The sequence below is a fragment of the Falco cherrug genome, chromosome 1 (genome assembly GCF_023634085.1).
Source record: "Falco cherrug isolate bFalChe1 chromosome 1, bFalChe1.pri, whole genome shotgun sequence".
In the NCBI taxonomy this organism is placed as follows: domain Eukaryota; kingdom Metazoa; phylum Chordata; class Aves; order Falconiformes; family Falconidae; genus Falco; species Falco cherrug.
This window is the reverse complement of record NC_073697.1, coordinates 87,233,938-87,251,199: the sequence shown is the minus strand read 5'-3', so window position 1 is coordinate 87,251,199 and position 17,262 is coordinate 87,233,938. Positions and strand designations below refer to the sequence as shown.

General features: G+C 37.0%; 1 protein-coding gene across 5 annotated transcripts in view; it reads left to right on the top strand.

The window, feature by feature from the left end:
* Positions 1-17,262, top strand: part of TANGO2 (transport and golgi organization 2 homolog) — a 41,795-nt gene that overhangs the window by 16,326 nt on the left and 8,207 nt on the right. For 3 of the 5 annotated variants that reach the window (XM_027813947.2, XM_055703896.1, XM_005445214.4), the window contains exons 3-6: positions 2,703-2,791; positions 4,740-4,859; positions 5,851-5,965; positions 15,628-15,698. In XM_027813947.2, the coding sequence (XP_027669748.1) occupies positions 2,703-2,791; positions 4,740-4,859; positions 5,851-5,965; positions 15,628-15,698 (395 nt within the window). Of the gene's footprint in view, positions 1-2,461; positions 2,562-2,702; positions 2,792-4,739; positions 4,860-5,850; positions 5,966-15,627; positions 15,699-17,262 lie in introns of all 5 variants that reach the window. The other 2 variants (XM_014285097.3, XM_014285100.3) reach the window with 2 other exon arrangements.

Below are 17,262 nucleotides of genomic sequence, written 5' to 3'. Positions count from 1 at the left end.
AAACCTGTAGAAGGAGGATGGATGCTTTAAATGAAGGATATTCAAGCAAGATGACAGAAATTTGGTAAACCAGCTGAAAGCCTATAGGTTGAAGACTAGAATCAGCTAGAAGAAGAGAAATAATGCAAGTGTGAAAGGAATGATATGATTATTTGGCATTGGAAATATTAAAATGTACATATGCTGTGCTTTCCAACAGATGCTATCTTTGTTGGCCAAAATACTAAGCATCTTCCTTACAGAAATGGTACCACTGAAGTGTTAGCCTTTCTTATTTTCTCTATAGCTGATTGTAATTCTTTATCTGTGTTATTTCTAATGTGCAGCTGACACTTCATGATCATGTTTTAAAGCATTATGTCACTGAAGAAATGAACTTGCAGGAAAGTCCAGAAACTTGCTGAAAATGTCGGTACACTTGAATGTTAAGTTAAGTAATGAGATTTCATTGGAATTGATTCTTATGTGTTGTGGCTTAAAAATTAGAACAAAAATTGTATAGTCTTCAGTTTACAGTAGCAAATGTGGCTTCTACTGTGTAAATGTAATTGGCATGCAGCTGGTAGGAGGAACTAACAGTGAAGAAGATACTGAGGTTATAGGAAACTGGTTAAGAAAATCTGCAGATTTCTGAAAGATGGCATTTCATTAAAATAAAATATTAAGGAACATAGCTGGAGAGAATGGGGGATGCTCACAATCTTGCAGTTGAAATAAAGGTAAGTCATGTTATGGGTAATAATGAGCAGGACTTTACAACTGTCGTTGTTGGATCGTGGCATGGTGTTGTGGAGTTCTGTGTAAGTGTGTCTGCAGTCACCTGTTGCCCTGAGTCTCCAGCATGTGACTTGCCCAGGGTTATAGTTGTCTCTTGCCCTTTACTTGGATCAGCCAAATCCATTATCTGTTCTTCAGGTGAGGATGTTCTACCAACAAAAAACATTTGGGTTTTTTTATTTTTTTAAAAAATTTGAAAATAATGATTGAGAAAAGACTCATGAAGAGCAGCATCAAATGAAAGCTTATCTACAGGTTTGAAAATGCAGTGTTTGCTGATTCTCAGCACAGAAACACTAACACTTCTAACTGAAGCTTTTACTTATAGGTACCCTGCATCTATTTGATGTTGCAATAAGTCATTACGTTTAGATTCTGGTGCTCTCTTCCATTGCTTTTGAATAACAGAAAATGTTAACTTTCTCACTCTCAAAAGATGAATGTGCAGAGTCAGATTAGTTAGACTTTTCTTTCTAGTGTTGCAGTATTAACACTGCTAATGAAATGACTGTAACATACACCCCCTAAAGTATTGGTGTGATCTGTAAGGGAGTACACTGAATAAGTTGCTTTGTTTTAATGACTTTTGCTGGATGAAATGGACAGAGAAATGGGTTTTGCTTTTCACAGGCCAAGAATAGAGACTGTTCTAAATTCCTCTGAAACTGTCTGGCTATACTGACTCTTTAATCTTACCTGCTTTACATTCACAGAGTGACTGGCTTGAAGTAGTGTTATCATTGAATTTGACTGATCTGCATTGCTAACAAGCCTGGAACTTTTGAGGAAGACCTGTCCTATCTTGTATGTTTGCTGCTTCTTAATACCATGTTGAACTTGGTCTTTCGACCAAGTCTGCAGGTGTCAGTTACAATAATTACCAAAGTACAAAGTACATGTTTTTTAAAATGACCATATTTTAGATGGTACATGAAGACCAGTAGCATGCTTTCTGTCAGGACTGCACTTGGTCTTGTGGAGCGATGTGTTTATTTCTAAATGTACATAATGGATTTAATCTAGCAGCATTTTTTAATTGCTTATCATTTTTGATAACTTAATTCTACCTCCAGGTTGCATAGCCTCTGGGATTGCTTCTAGTGCCTCTGCTGCAAGGGCTGACTCCCATTAATGATGCAACTATTTGTCCTACTGTTCTGGTAGAACTCAGATTATGCAAGCAACTACATGTGTAAACCCCCCCCACCCCCCCAAAAAAAAAACCCCACAAAACAAACAAAAAAACCAAACCCCCCCCAAAAAACCCGGGGGGGGGAAAAGCCCCACCAAAACACGTCTTGGTTGTTAGAAAACTCCATGCCTTTTCCCTTTACTTCCTTCAGCATGCTGTTGTTTCTTCAAACAAATTTCAGTGGGGCTGGACCATTGAGATTATCACAAATTTACCTCTGTTCTGGGTACTTCTGTCTTTGAACCACATAAACAGAGCTTTAGGTGTTGGTGTTAGATTAAAAATATTGTGACTACATCGTCCTAAGTAATGATTCAGTAAAATCATACTCTTTATTTTCAGATTTTTTTTTTTACAAGCTACCTGTAAATCTGTGTGGTACCTTTACATTTTCTTCCATTATGCCATAACTTCATATGCTGAGGAATCTTAAGATTACTTATGCGATCTTAATTCAATCTCTTGCATTATATTATTTTTTGAAAATAATAGCTGCCTCATTCACACAAGATTAAACTTGCTGAATGTCTCAAGACGATGAGAAAGAAGGCTGCTGTCAGATATTATTCAGTCTTTACACTGAGTGATAAAGGTGAGATGGGAGGATAAAGGATGTTTTTCATACTTAAAATGAGCTAATGCTGTGGCAAGAATTGGATTCTGTTCCTGCCCCGTACTGTGAAGTTCCTATTTGTAAGTAATAGCATCTTTTTTTCCCCACTGTGCTCTACAGGCTTATTCTAGCAGCTAATAGAGATGAATTTTACCACAGACCATCCAAATCGGCAGATTTTTGGGACAGCAGCAATGAGATCCTTAGTGGTATGTATGTCTTGTTGTTTTGAGAGGTTTTCACACAATTTATAAGGGAATTGTGGTCTGGATTTTTTTTTTTTGAGCAGTGATGTTGCATTTCTAAGAAGAAATATGCTTCTTCCCTATACTTCTGGGGAAAACATGTCAGTAGTCTGAAAGAAGAGTTGTGATATTACGATCTTATTTTTATTTTAGTATCCAGTGGTTTTTTTTCCCCAGTTCTATGTTCTTTAACTGATTTCAGTGCAAGCAGCGCAGTGGAAATGTATCAGGTTTATTTGTCCATCACAAACAATTACTTTACCTTTGTCAGATAAACTGAAATACTTCTTAAAGTAGGTGGAATTAGTTATTCAACAGATTCACTGTCTGTAGTGGTGACTTGAAATCGTTAAATCAAGCCTTCAGAAAGTGAAAACTTTCTCATTTCTTATGGGTTAATAACTTATAGGCTGCAGAATAATTTTAGTTATTGATCCATCAGTTTATTAGCTTTCATGTCTACATTTTGTTAAACTGATACTGCAGTCACTTAACTGTCTAGTTCCCCTTTGTAGGGAATCTATCTATAGTCATTTCTAAGTACGATCAATACTTCTGCCTTTTCTCAGAAACAAGAATGGAAGCTTTGAAAGACAAAGCATTGTTTAAATGCAAGGTTTTGACTCTGCAAACACTCTTGGTTGATGCTGTGTGTTATTGTCATTGGCAAGGAGGCCCGTGAGGATAAATTACTCTGCGTGCACTACAACTCCCTTGCTTCTGAAGTTCTGGCTGATGTTTCTGTTGTGTGCCAGACATTCTGCTTACTCGTTCCCCTGCTACGTAGCAGTTTAAAACAAACAGACAAAAAGCTGTCAAATAAACTGAAGGACCCTGAATTTGTGTCTTTTATACCCTTGTCAGCTCTGTCCGTATTTGGCAGTAAGAAACTGGTGTATTCCTCACCTGGTGAGGGATGTCTGTGGAGATCCCATGAATATATATGCCTATGAGTTAATATCATTATCTCAGATAAAAGCAGTAAGTTGAACCAAAATACATCAAATTTATTCTTTTTTTGACTTAAAAATGAAAAAAAAATATTTTGCACTTACAGCAATTTTGGAAAACAGGTATTGCTATATGTTAATGACTGGGTGTTGGTCAACAAAGCTATGTGGTTTTCTTTTGTGTGCCTTTCAGTTAAGGTAGAGAACAGTAAGAAAAGTACTGTGTAAAGATGTGTTATGGCAGAACTCCATATTGAAGTTTTGGATACTGAATGAAGAGGGAGTTTCTAAATAAGGATCCAAAACCTGTTCTTTTGATTTTTCTAGTAGGAAGTTACCTTAGGACGTGGTAGTTCAGAATGAAAAGGTTTCTAACTGTATACATGTTATATCAAACTAGTTCTTGTTTTTCCATTAAAGTCTTGTGGGTTAGCATGAGCTCATTACAAATAGGTAGTGGGATTCCTTTAACTCTTACTCTTATCCAAGAGGTTTGGTTGTGGGCTTCATTTTTATGGGTCTTCATTCTCAATGTAAGTTACTGTTACCAGAGTCCAAGATTTTTACCGATTACTTGGCTTACTACGAATTTTTCTGGTTACTTGTGAATTTAAACTTGCAAATACCATAAATCTTCTGAGTTTTGTTTTTAGCTAACAAGCGTTCTGAGTCTGCTTAAAGTTTTATATATATTTTAGTATATAGGCAAAGCTTATAATTTTTACTTTTTCTCATTAGTGCTTATCTATTATTGCAGTAGCTTGGGAAATATTTGATAGTACATAATTGAAGGGCAGGTAATTTAAGTGGGCATATCCCACTTATCCAGAGGGATGTTCTTGTACCTACTACGTCTTGTCCAGTCTAATCGAGACTCAGGATTTATATTAAGAAATTCTGATTTAAGCTTCAGATATTTTTTTCTTTGAATGTAATAACCTAACTCTTGCCTATTCCATTAGGTTTGGATATGGAAGAAGGAAAAGAAGGTGGGACGTGGCTGGGAATCAGTAAGAAAGGCAAGATGGCAGCCCTGACAAACTACATGCAGCCAAAGATTGATAAAAATGCAAAAGGAAGAGGTACGAAGGAGTAGAAATAGAAGAAGAAGAAAGTAGACATACAAGCCCTGGTGTCCCAGTTAAATAGTGATGATTGCATTATTAATTTTATTTAACAACACTTCATGGACAGATAAAATGGTTGTGAGCTGTAAACAGGAATTTTTGAACTGATGGGTTTGAGTACCTGCATGGGCAACTTGACTTGGATAACAATATTCTAATCAAGCAGGCAAAAGTAAAACAAGATGTGTAGTGCCTGGAGCCTGAAGTTACATTCAGAGGAGAAATGCAGCACCAACTGTCTATACTTGGAAGTAATCTAGTTAACTGTCAGAACAAATAGACAAGCACTGAGCTTGATTTGGTTTACAGTAAACTTTTCTAAATGCATGTTCTTGTTCAGACACCTAAGTCAGGGAAACGGCACAACTGCAATTAGGCTGGAGGATGACCTAAAAGATTATTGTAGTCCCTTCTCCCCTACAGATTGATAAATCAAAGGAACAGAAATAACAGGAAAAAAAACCTCTTCCAGAAGAGTGCATCTGTGGGGGTTTTCTAAAGTAAAAATAGGTCTGTTTATAACTGTCATATGGTACTGCATTGGAAATGTATTGCAATGGCAAAATGTGTTATACAGAAACGAATGAACCATGTCATTTGTATTTCATTTTGGGGTCGTATATCAGGGAAACGAAGCAAGACAAAGAGTTTGGCAAGGTGGGAGGAGGGAAAGGCACACTCAGTATAGAAGAGTTAGTAAATATGAATTCAGTAGAAATTTTGACTAAGAGCTTTTGACTGAATTCTTCAGGGTAGAAGTCAAGTTCTTAATGTGAACACGGTACAATTCTGTAAGCCTTTCAAAGGCTGGTTGGTTGGTTGGTTTGTTTTCCCCCTACTGTTAAACCCTGTTGGTACTGGGAATCTTGTGTCTTACTGTTCTTTATCAAACCTTTCAGAATAGAGTTCACACATGCAGGCTGCTCTGTGTACTTCTCTTTTGTAGGTGCTCTTGTAACAAACTTCTTGACTGCAGATCTGGACAGCTACTCTTACCTGAAGAAGGTTTCAGTAGAAGGACATCTTTACAATGGATTTAATTTATTAGCAGCTGACTTGAAGTAAGTCTACAAAACATCACAGTTCAAATGTCAAAGGGAAAAAGAGAATAGTGATGTTTGCTGCTTAGCCCAGGAGTGTAACAGTACAGAAGCCTGTCACAAACTAAAGCTAGAGCTTTCCTTTTTTTCTAATGGGCATGTAAGGTATTAATGTTACTCTAGTCATAATTTCCTTTGCTATTTTTTCATCTTTCAGACACTGGAGGGTTATCTTGTTTTCTGATCTTTGCTTTCCCACACAACTTTGTGCAAGTCTTTCCCTAATAGGCTGTAGTCAATCTTTACCCTGAAGGCTATGTGGCTTGTGGTTTTGACAAAACAAAACCTCGGTTCTATGTCTCAGGTTGTATTTTTTGTTTTGCCTCTTGAGAGGTGGCATGCTGTGGCAATGTTAGAACAGCTGAAAGCTTTCAAGCTATTAGTCCTGTCAGAGTGACTGTATCATTAATCTTTGCTGAAACACTAAAAAAAATCAGCACTTAACAAATACGTTCAAGTTTCGATAGCTGACGAAAAGACCTTGGATACTTGATAGTCAGTGGGGTTGGCACAATCCTTTTCAGTGCACGTGTGTGCACACAAGTATATATGCTGATTTTTCTTTGCATTATGCCCCATTCAGAAGAATGGAAATCTAGGGCTAAGTCATCTCCAGGCTATATATCGGTTCTCAATGAGATGCATGCTTCATGAATATAAACAGGTATAAATTGCCAAGAGCACGCTACTGCTTTGGCACACTTTCTGCAGAAGCATTACTCTTACTGGACAACCTGGTGGTGCAGGGCCTTTTCCCACTAAGCCTTTCTGCATGTTTCTGGGAACCCACATAGACGTGAAGCACAAGGTCATAGTGTGTACTGTTTTGAAGTGAAAATAGCACCGTGTCACTAACTGGCCTTGTGTTTGCATTTTTCGTGTTCTGTATTAGACCACCTTCAGCTGGTGCTTCTGACTTACCAGTCATTTCTTCCCTACTTTCCCATTTTCCTGCAAGTGTTCTGTCATTATTTTTTTTAAAGAAAGGCCTTTATTTCAATTTCTGCTGGGCTATTAGTTTTCAATTTTTAATTTTCTATGAAGTGATGGGAAAGTGAAATGAAACTCATAAAGGTGATTGCAGTCTAAAAGGATCACTGCAGAAAGGCAGACACGTGCCATACCAGGAGTGTATTTCTGCTTGGTGTACCAGGTTAGAAATAAGCATAAAGGTTATGTTTCCAGAATTTTAATCCAGAAGCAGGTTAAGCAGTTACAGGGTTTGCTGCTTTTTATTTTTACTCTCTACTTTACGAAGTTTATTATCGCAGCAGAGACTTCCCAACATTTTTCTGTTGCTTAAATTAGTTTTTACCATGGTCAGAGAATTTGACTTTTTGCGCTCTCTGCTGCATGTTGCTGCCTGGCTCGCCTTTATAAATTGGAAGGCTATCTGTAACTAACATAACAGAAGAAATAGTCTTACTGTGCTTTCAAGCAAACATGATATTCAAGGGGTGACCTAGCAAGCAGTAAGTAAGTTTCTTTGTTCTAGTTTAGGTAAATAGAGTAGTCATAATGGTTGCTAGTATAATGTTATTAAAGTAGATTAGATTTGACATTATTTAAGGCAGTCATTCATGTGTTGGTTTTGTTTATTTGTTCTTCCGTGCTAGGCTGATAGGGAATTGAATGCTCAATTGAATAGTCTTTCTGTGGTGATGCAGGTCATAATTCCTTGCTGAGTATCACTCTGAAAGCTGTATGTGTTGATTAACTTCTCCATTTTGACATGTCCTTAGCCTTGAATACTCTGATGAAATGAAATTCTTGGCAAGCTAATGATGCAGAGCAATTTCTGTAAGATATGTAAACTTGTCATTTTAGGAAATTAGAAGTACTCCTGAGAGAAATGCAATATATAAATGGAAGCTACTTTTCTATGTAAATTGAAAATGTTACTGTAGTTGATGCTACTTTGTTGGACCATGTTACTGTTCAAAGTAAAGATTGAAGACTATTCTTAACATGTTTTTCTGTTGTGTAGCAAGTAGTGATGGGCTCTGGCTCTTTTAGTGGTGTGAAATGGAGAGGAAACTCAAATTGAAAGTGTAAGTGAAGCACTGTTGAGGTGGGGTATATCTGAGCACATGATACTGCTGACTGTAAGCAGCACATTTAGAAAGAGATTTACAATGTTTGAGTCTTCAGGTACACGTTTCAGGAAAAGGAATTTTTATCTTTTCTATTACAGTGACAGTGTGTTAGATGGTACAGATGCAGTGATGTGAGAAGGAGAGTTGGAAACCACCATATGGGTTGTAAAATCTCATTGTTTGTTTCCATAGCTTGGTGTGACTCTTATCTTAAGCATGCATGAGTTGTGACACTTTTAGTGTAATCTGTTTGTTCTGTGGCATCTCACAATGTCAATTTAAACACTACTTATGAGTACACTACAATAAGAGTACTGTATTGGAAGACATACTTGTAGTTTTCTAATCTTTTCAGTTTATCGTCCTGCTTTACCTGCTGAGTATGAGAGTCATGAATACATGAATACCCATTATGCTAAATGTACTTTTATGTTGAATGTATGGCATATGGCAAACAGTATCTGTTTGGAGTCTTGTGTGGCTGCAAAATTAGCTTCTAAGAAGGTATTGTTGCTGCTCCTTCAATCTTGGCTATCAGTAGGTCTGATTAGAGAGGAACAAGATTATCAGAGGCTGGACTAGTCTCTAAGAAGATAGCAGCTTAAGATTCAGAACAGTTTTTCGTGATAATATCTGAAGTAATAGTGAACTCCTGTTGATGGTCAGGACAGCATTTCTGTCTTGGGGAAACCTGTGTTTATTATATGCAATGAATTTAGCTGCTGCAGTTGCTCAGACTTTCATGGGTATCTCAGACTTGTGTTAGGGCTGTTGTGGCAGCATCTCACGTTCCATACTGCCAAGTGTGTAATACAGACTGCCCTGAAGGACAAACTGAAGTGACAGCTTCTTGTCACTCTCCCAGCAATTTAGAGTCTCAGGCAGGTTGTCAGTTAGAGCCCATATTGTTTATGTGCAACAACATCTCTGTATCATAGGAGTGAATTGCTTTCTACATCAGGAATAGATTAATTGTCCCCTAGTAAACAAATCAGCTGGAGAGAGAGCTGAAGAAAAAGGCCTTTCATGTCAGCTTTTTTGCTCTCTCCTGTGACAGGCAGTTTTCAGTCTCTCCAGGGAAAATATAGTAAACTGTACCATCACCTGTATTGACTACTTTGGTGTAATGCATTGAAAATAGAGAGATTGTACTAGAATGTATTCTTCATGTTCTGGAGAGTGAAGTTTGGTTAATAATAGGTTTTATCTTTGATGTGATGATGGATAGGACTGAGTTGCAGTTGTAACTGCAGTTCCCCAAAACAATAGGGTTGGAATATGTGTGTAGGGAGGGGAATACATACACAAGTATGTAATATAAAATGCATGTTTGAAAGTGTTTATATATAGAGAGAGAGACTGTATATATTTTTTCCTTTTTAATATGGAAATCTACAGTTGGTTAGTTCATGTAGCAACATTACTGAGATTAAAAAAAAAAAGGCAAACTGTAAAAGAAGTGTTTGGGAGAAGAGTTAACTGAACTGTTGATAATGCAGGGCCTAGTAAGATTAAAACACCTGAATATTGTGGCCAGATTTTAGAAACATGGGCTGTCTCATTCAGTATGGTTATCAAGACAAGGCTATGTAGGAGGGATTTGATTGCTCTCCAGAGATTAGGCTTAAGAGCCTTTCCAGTGAAAAGTGAGATAGGGTCAGACTGCTGGTGTGGAAAGAATGTAAATGGGCAAGTCGTTGTGGCTGCTGTGTAAGCTCACTTCAATTTCTTCTCTTGCATTGTCTGTCCTAATACCACCTTCTGCAAAGTACATTTGTGTTGCTCCTGGTGACTTCTTCATGAAAATGAGGTGTCCAGGTACTACCTTTGAAATATTTCTGCATAGATCCTTAGTTATTTGAAAGTCTAATGAGATGGACAGTCCAATGTCGAGGGAAGGAAAAAAGCTGAAAAACTTTTTTATCTCTTCCCTCTGGTGTCAGCTTCTGCCTGGCTCAAAAAATGAGGACAATACCAAAGAAAAGTTTAGACCCTGGGAACAAAATTGGAGTACTGCTTTAAAGCAGAATTTGTCAGCTGTGTGTATCTGGCAGTATTCTTTTCACCATTTTATTTGATGTAGGCAGTATATGTACAAAAACGTTTGGGCTTTATAGTTGGTCATTTGGTGTTTGTTTTTAGCTTCAGAACAGAAAGTTTTCAGATTCTCGTGAACACTGAAGAGAAGAAAATTAATCTGTGAACCATACTATTCTGTTGAAGCTACTATTAGAGCATTTCACGCTGCCAATTTCATTTTTTTCTCCTTGCACAAAAAATACATGCACATGTTATAAAACAGTCCAATGTCCTTGTCTGTAAAATACTCACCTTGTTGGAAGATTAGAGCTCAGTGCCCAGGGGAGTGATCACTTGGTGATAACCACACCCTACAAAGCTTTACTACCCTAACACTTTTTTCTTTTCCTTTCTGTGTTTTTGTTGAACATGACTTGGAGCCACTTTGAAGTTGAAGCAGGGCAAGGGTGCAGAAGGACAGTGCTTATATTTCATCAGCATTAAGCAATAATTACAGCAAACTGCATGGCTTTCATGTTGCTGTGAAGCATCTATTACCACTGAGATTTATGCTGCCTAGAATATTTCCTAGAACATCTGTTACTGCTTAAATTTTTTGACAGAATGATCTATCTAAAGCATAATTTTTGTATAGTTTTAGTTTCTTCAGCTGTCAGCTCTGGCTGGGGTTTTTAAAAAAATGTCTACTGGGTCCTATTGTCATTACTTCAATTATGCCTTTATTACTTCTCCAGTGAAATTGGTATCTATACTTGTAAAGCTGGAAGGGAACAGAATGTGAGTTCAGGCCAGGATTTTGAGGCTGTTGCTGTGATCAAGCTTACAGTGATTTTTTTTTTTTAATCTTGACTTCTGCCTTGATGTTCAGTACTGAGTATCTGTAAACAGTAGGAAGAGAATAGGTAAAGCCAAATGATAAAAGAAAGAGTAGCTGACTGGCACAGTGAACTGTTTTGGAAGTATCCCCATTTCAGAAGTCTCTTGGAAGGCTTCAGCTGCCTTTTGACAGAAGGCCAGCAGCAGTGTTGCAGTGGAGGTAAGTGTAATGGAAAACACATACCTGGGTGAATGTGGAATGTAGAAACAGTAAGATACAGGTGTTCAGAATTAGGGACTCTGCAGTTTGTATGTATTCCCCATCTTTTTGTTAAACTCCAGGGGACCTTGTTACTGAATTTGTCAGTCACAAGAATCTCAGAACAGATGCTAGATGATAATATTCTTTCACATAAAAAGCCATTGCTAAAGGAAGTCAGTGGTGCCTACTTACTCAGCATGCAGTCTCATTTACGACAGGACTTGTCTTACAGCTGTGTTCAAGGGCTTGCTTGGGCCATTTGTCTGCCTTTCCATTTAAAACTGTCTTTTGAGACCTCAGGTGATAATAATTGTTCTGATCTTTTTGTAGACCTTCTACAGCAGGTACAGGTTTGACAATTTGAAAGGAGAGGATTTAATGCACCAATAAAATAGTTTGTGTAGCTGCTGCTGTGTTAACTGAAAAAACCCCACCCTATAATCACCTTAATGATTTTTCTTTATTTGCTTAAATAATTATAAGCAATTTATATATTATAATTGCTACTGTAGTTTTAATTTTTTTAGTGACCCAAATGTTAAGGTTAAAATAGGCCATTACAGCCAACTTTTTTCCCACTGTTTTTTACCTTTGATTCATTTGTTTTCCCTCTGCTTAGTCATTGTCTGTATTGAATTAATTCCAACTGGATTTTATTTATGGATTGTATTTTTCGAAGTACTACTTCTTGCTTTTAAGATACAGTGTAAATAGATTGCTTGGTGAAGCACAGTGATTCAGTAACTTGAGGTGACCTAAAATACTTTACTTGCCCGTTGCATTTTCTATGCTGCTGTTCGTGGAAAATGCAGTGTGCCAGTGTACTCTTATGAGTATATGACTACTTGTATCCTAGCGTGTGGCTGGGGCCAGGAAGTCAGACTGGTCTATTAATGACAGCTCAGCTCAATGCTCTGCGTTTTTAGCTGCCAAGGGATTCTTTTTAGTATTAGTAGTAACTGTGTGCCAGTTCTAAATGTACCAGTCAGAACCAGGTTTGTGGGAAAGCATCTAAACGCAGCTGGGACGGAAGTCATACATGTTAACATCACTTCATGCTAACAATTAGCTAGGCATAAAGATAATATAAGGAATGCTCAGGAGAAGAAAGACCTGGCATTGCTAAAATGGTGAGCTTAACCAGACGTTAATAAACCTGGGTCTAGATTTGGTTTATGTAAGTCTTTGCAAGGGCCATAGCATGCTTTGTGCAAGATGATTAACCTCATTCTATTTTTCAGAGGTTTTGTTTTTTGAATAACTGAACTCATACACCTGGATCTTCTCATTAGAAGGTCTGTTTATCCTTTGAACTCCATTCTTCTTATTATTCCTGTAGGGTCTCGGGCATCTTGTATATGTAGCTTAGTATTTGCAGCCAAGTACAGTATGGCTTAACTTCTTTGGCTACCTAAAGTTTTTCCTGTTTCCTTGAAGACCTGGCAGAATCCACTTAAGGGAAGAATGTATGGGAGCCTTATATTTGAAATTTTAGAGAATTTGTAATAGTGTCAATCTAGCTTAAAAGGAGAACATCTTGGTAATTTAGCTGGAGGAGAGCTACTAATAGGAAGAAGTCAAAGACTTCGTTTTACGTGGCATGACTATAAAAATAGTTTCAGGAAATATACCTTTGGCTCATTTTCCTCATACAAATACTTCTATAGACAAGTATACTGACAAAAAGGTTTGCTGAACCAGCCTAATAGCTCAATATTTCATGAGAGATTTTTTTTCTACTCTTCCAATAATTTATTTCTAATGCTTAAGCTTATTCAATGAACAAAATGTTATGTCTGGTGAAGACAGATGATGTTTTGATGTGTTTACCTGCTCATGAAGAAACTGGACCTTTTTTTCTCTGTGTAACTTTTCATTTGGAACTTGAACTTGAAGGAGTCTCAAGAAAGAAAAGGAAAGATCAGGTTGTTATTAATAGAAATGTCTTTTTTTTTTTTTTTCCCCACCTGTACTTTTCAGCATCACTTTCTCATACTAACTGAAGATCCTGTATTTCTCTGCCTTAGTCTGTTTAATAATTTTTAAAAACCCTTTTGTCTCTTAAAATACAACTCTTTTAACAGATTCCATAAATGGGTCATGTACAGAAATTAATCTGTAGTAGCGGAAGAGAAATTTGCATCTCCAGAAATTAAGGGCAGAAAATACTGATGATGCCTCCTGTTTTCTTCCTACTTTGTTTTCAGCTGCTTTTGTTATGGACTGTCTAGGTATTCCCAATGCAAATACTCCAAATAGAGTAAAGAAATAAATGGCCTTTTCTCTAATATACTTTGTTATCATTGATGATTAAGAATATTTTTACTGAATCACAGGTAGTACGTTCACATGAGAACTCTAGCAGAGACTCAGAAGAATATTCAGTGTTTAAGAATAAGAAAGGAGTGATTGGTGTTCAGTGCCCTGTTGGAACTAACGCACACTAGTTGTCATGATTCTGATGTGGGCAGTTGTCTGTGGAGACTTGGGGCAGTCGGTAAGGCATCTTGAGGTCAGCACAAGGTAAATTTGAACAAGGATCTTAATGTTGAAAAGAAAAACAAGGATAAGGAAAATAAATGTCTTTTAAGCCACTAGAGGCAAGTTCAGAAAATGCCGTGCTTCTTTTAGCAGTAGATAAATTGTAAATTGAATAACTGAGAGCAGCTTTATGATATTTAACAATAAAAGCAAAAATACATAAATACCACCTGCAGTAATTGTTGTCTTCTAACTACGGTGAACATCTTGGATGTCTTTCTGTAAGGCACCAGAAGCTTTGTGGGTTTAGGAGGAGGAAGACTAGTTCCCAGAAGAGGAAAGGTAGTTTTATTTTTGCTTTTATGTCTCTTTTTGGTGTTCTTCCTCTTGCCTCTTCTGACTTGTATAATTAATAAGTTAATATTTCCCTCTTCATTTGGCTGTCTTACAGAGGATGCTGTAGCATGTCTTTCAGAATGGTTATTAAGAATATAAACAGCTAAATCAAGACTGTTTTTCTTGTTATTAAAGTTTGAGTAGCGGATGTGAACTTATGCAGAGCAATTTAATTTTCAGTATGTAATTAATGAGATTGCATTCTATGTACGCTTCTTGCCATCAAGACACAGATATATCTTTATCTTAGGAAGAAATGATGAACTGGAAATGGCTTCTGTACGGTATTGTATTATGCTACTCAATCCAAATTCAACCTTCACTGCAAGTTATGTGTTTGGGTTTTTTTAATTCAAAAAGTCTTATCTGCTGCCTAAGGAGCTAGAGCTTGGGAGACAAATTAAAAGCTGAACTACAGTCAGAATGTGTTTGTTTGTAACTGAAATAATACTCTCTTCCACTGTGAGCAGGTAAATCACTAGAGTGAAATACAGAATTATGTGGTCTTATGGATGTGTCCTGGCAATTTTTTTTAAAAAAAACAACAAACAACAACAAAAAAAAAAACCACCAAAAAAACCACCAAAAAACCAAACCCAAACCAACAAACCACTAACTGATAGCAATCTGAGGAATTGCTATCTCATGTAAACTGATAGGAGTGAGGGATACTGAGAGTGAGCCAACTAATGGCAATCTGTTCCCCACCCTATATTTCCCCTCGGCACACAAGGCTTTTTAATTATTCTTGATTTTTTTTTCTTATCATTTTATTTGGTATTTGTGTTGTCAGTATTGGTCTAAGTACTTTAAAATCCATGCTAATCTGATATGTTGCTACCATCTCTGCCAAGGGAGAGTTACTTGCGATGTTGGACGCTGTCTTTGAATATTTTGAGATCCTCCCGGCTAAACTGTGCACCAGAGAGGGAGTACTGAAGCCAGTACCTACACTAGGAGAGAGAGAGAGAGAGAGCGCGCTTACAAACAGTAACTACAGCTACCTGAAAACAGCCTGAAAATGCATATCTGTCACTTAAAGGACCCAACTATGCCCTATGACATTGCCGTAAGTGGGCCTAAAAATTCAGTTCTGCCATATAAAATGGCCCACAGTAGCCAGCCTTTTAGAATGCAGTAGCAATTCAAAAGAGATGATGGGGTAAATAGTACTTGCAGTGCTGGACTGTCCTGTTGTGTAATGTGACCCCTTCCCCAGAGTAACTAAATCTCCAGTTACTCAAAACCATACATTTTTTTGTTGTTAAGTTCCGAGTGCAGAAGTTCTGATTTTTCATTAAATTTTTTACAGTTTAAAAATGTTAATGGTACTATTTGACAGTGGTACAGCTAATACAGTATTTTGAGAGGAGGAGAATAACATAACTCCAATTAATCTTTGGGCTGTGGTATCATAGTAGTAACAGTGGGAGAAACATCTTGCTGTGTTTGAAGATTGCGTGAAATTAGAGCCTAATCAAATATAGAAGCTGATGGTTTTTCAAGGAGAAATTCTTATTGATATTTTCCAGTACCACCAAAGGAGATGTAATTTGCTATTATGGAAACAAAGGAGAACCAGAACCTGTTTTCCTAAATGCTGGTAGGTTTTCTTCAGAAAGGTCTGAATATTACTTTTTGTTATTTTAAAGGAGTCAGAATGGAGAATGTAGCGGTATTGCTCTAATTAGCTTTTTAAGCATTGTCTTTGCTAAATATTTCTCAGCGTTCTTTTAAAGAAAAAATCTTACATGAATTTAAGTACGTACTGATAAATTTCAGTAAAGAATCAACAAGCTTCTATCCATGTCAGTGTACCCGCTGCAGTTAGTGGGATGCTCCTTAAGTAACTGTGACTGAAAGACAGAAGCCTCTCTTGAGGAATGGACTTTTCAAAGGTTTGTGGACTTGACCCTAAGTGTGACTGTGCTCCCCTAGGGACAGAGTTGGCTATAAAAAAAAGAAATAAATAGAAATATCTGTTTTATCAGGTTGACTTAAAATACTTAAAATTTGGTCCTTTGCTAACCAACTACATAAAACAATCCTCTAGAATCTGTAACGGAAAAGCCAATTTAAATGGGCAAGGGCACAAAGAAGGCTCTGAGCACTGTAGCTGGTTGGTAACAGTTAATGACTGGCTTATTTTGCCTGCTTAGGTTAATGGTCAAAATGCTGCTGCCAGTAGGCAAATAGTTACTGTAGCAATTACAGCATAAATTCTTGGAAAAAGCTGTTAGTTTTTGTACAGCTACAAGCACAAAACAGGTTTTAATGCAAACATTAAAAAAAAAAATTAAAATCTGCCTGCTTGTAATGAGAAATTTAATCACAGCTTTGAGTTATCTGTAGACTGTAACAAAGGTAGTCTCCACGCCTCAACAACAAATTTCTTTTCTGTGTATGTGGCTGCCTTTAGGGAGAAATGAGGTTTTGTAGTCTTTGTGCTTATTTGTTTGGATTGTGCGGAGAAATACAGGGTACCTCTAAAGAGAAGGCTCCTTCCTGTCACCAGATGTTGCTGTGCAGTGTTTTTCAGTAGTAAAATCAGAGGCAAAAATAAATTATGATTAATACAGCTAAACTGAAAAAATTTCATTAATTCTGTTGTACCTTTTTCCTAGTTTAGCAAACCAGAGACTAAAAATAACCGTTGAAGATACGGATTAGAGTAAAACTGAAACAAAGTAACTGAATTTTAGCACAGAAGTGTGCTTAAGCAGAGCCCAGCATAAGATGCATGTCAGCTATAGTCTGCAGTTTAAGAATGGGGCATGTGTCTTACAGCATACCTGCAGGTAAAGGTTAGCTGGGGAATCATGTAAATTGGATTAAAATTTGTGAAATCTGTAATGACAACTGCAAATCATCAGAATACCTTTTCCGATTAAATCGATATTTTTCTTTCACCCCTTCTGAACATTGTTTAGTAAGTACGTTGACACTATGCAGCTAGAAAAGGTCTGCAGGGACTGGTCTGTAAGCAGTTGAATGTTACTGCTTGTAAATCTTAAACTTACTATACACCTTTTTTATTACAGAATTCATTGATTTCATAACATGTAAAGTGTGAAGGGTAGAAGTTGCTTTACAGAAATAAACTCAAAAATATCATGATTGCAAGTTATTTTGTACTTGGTTTACATCATACCTTAATGTTTCTATTA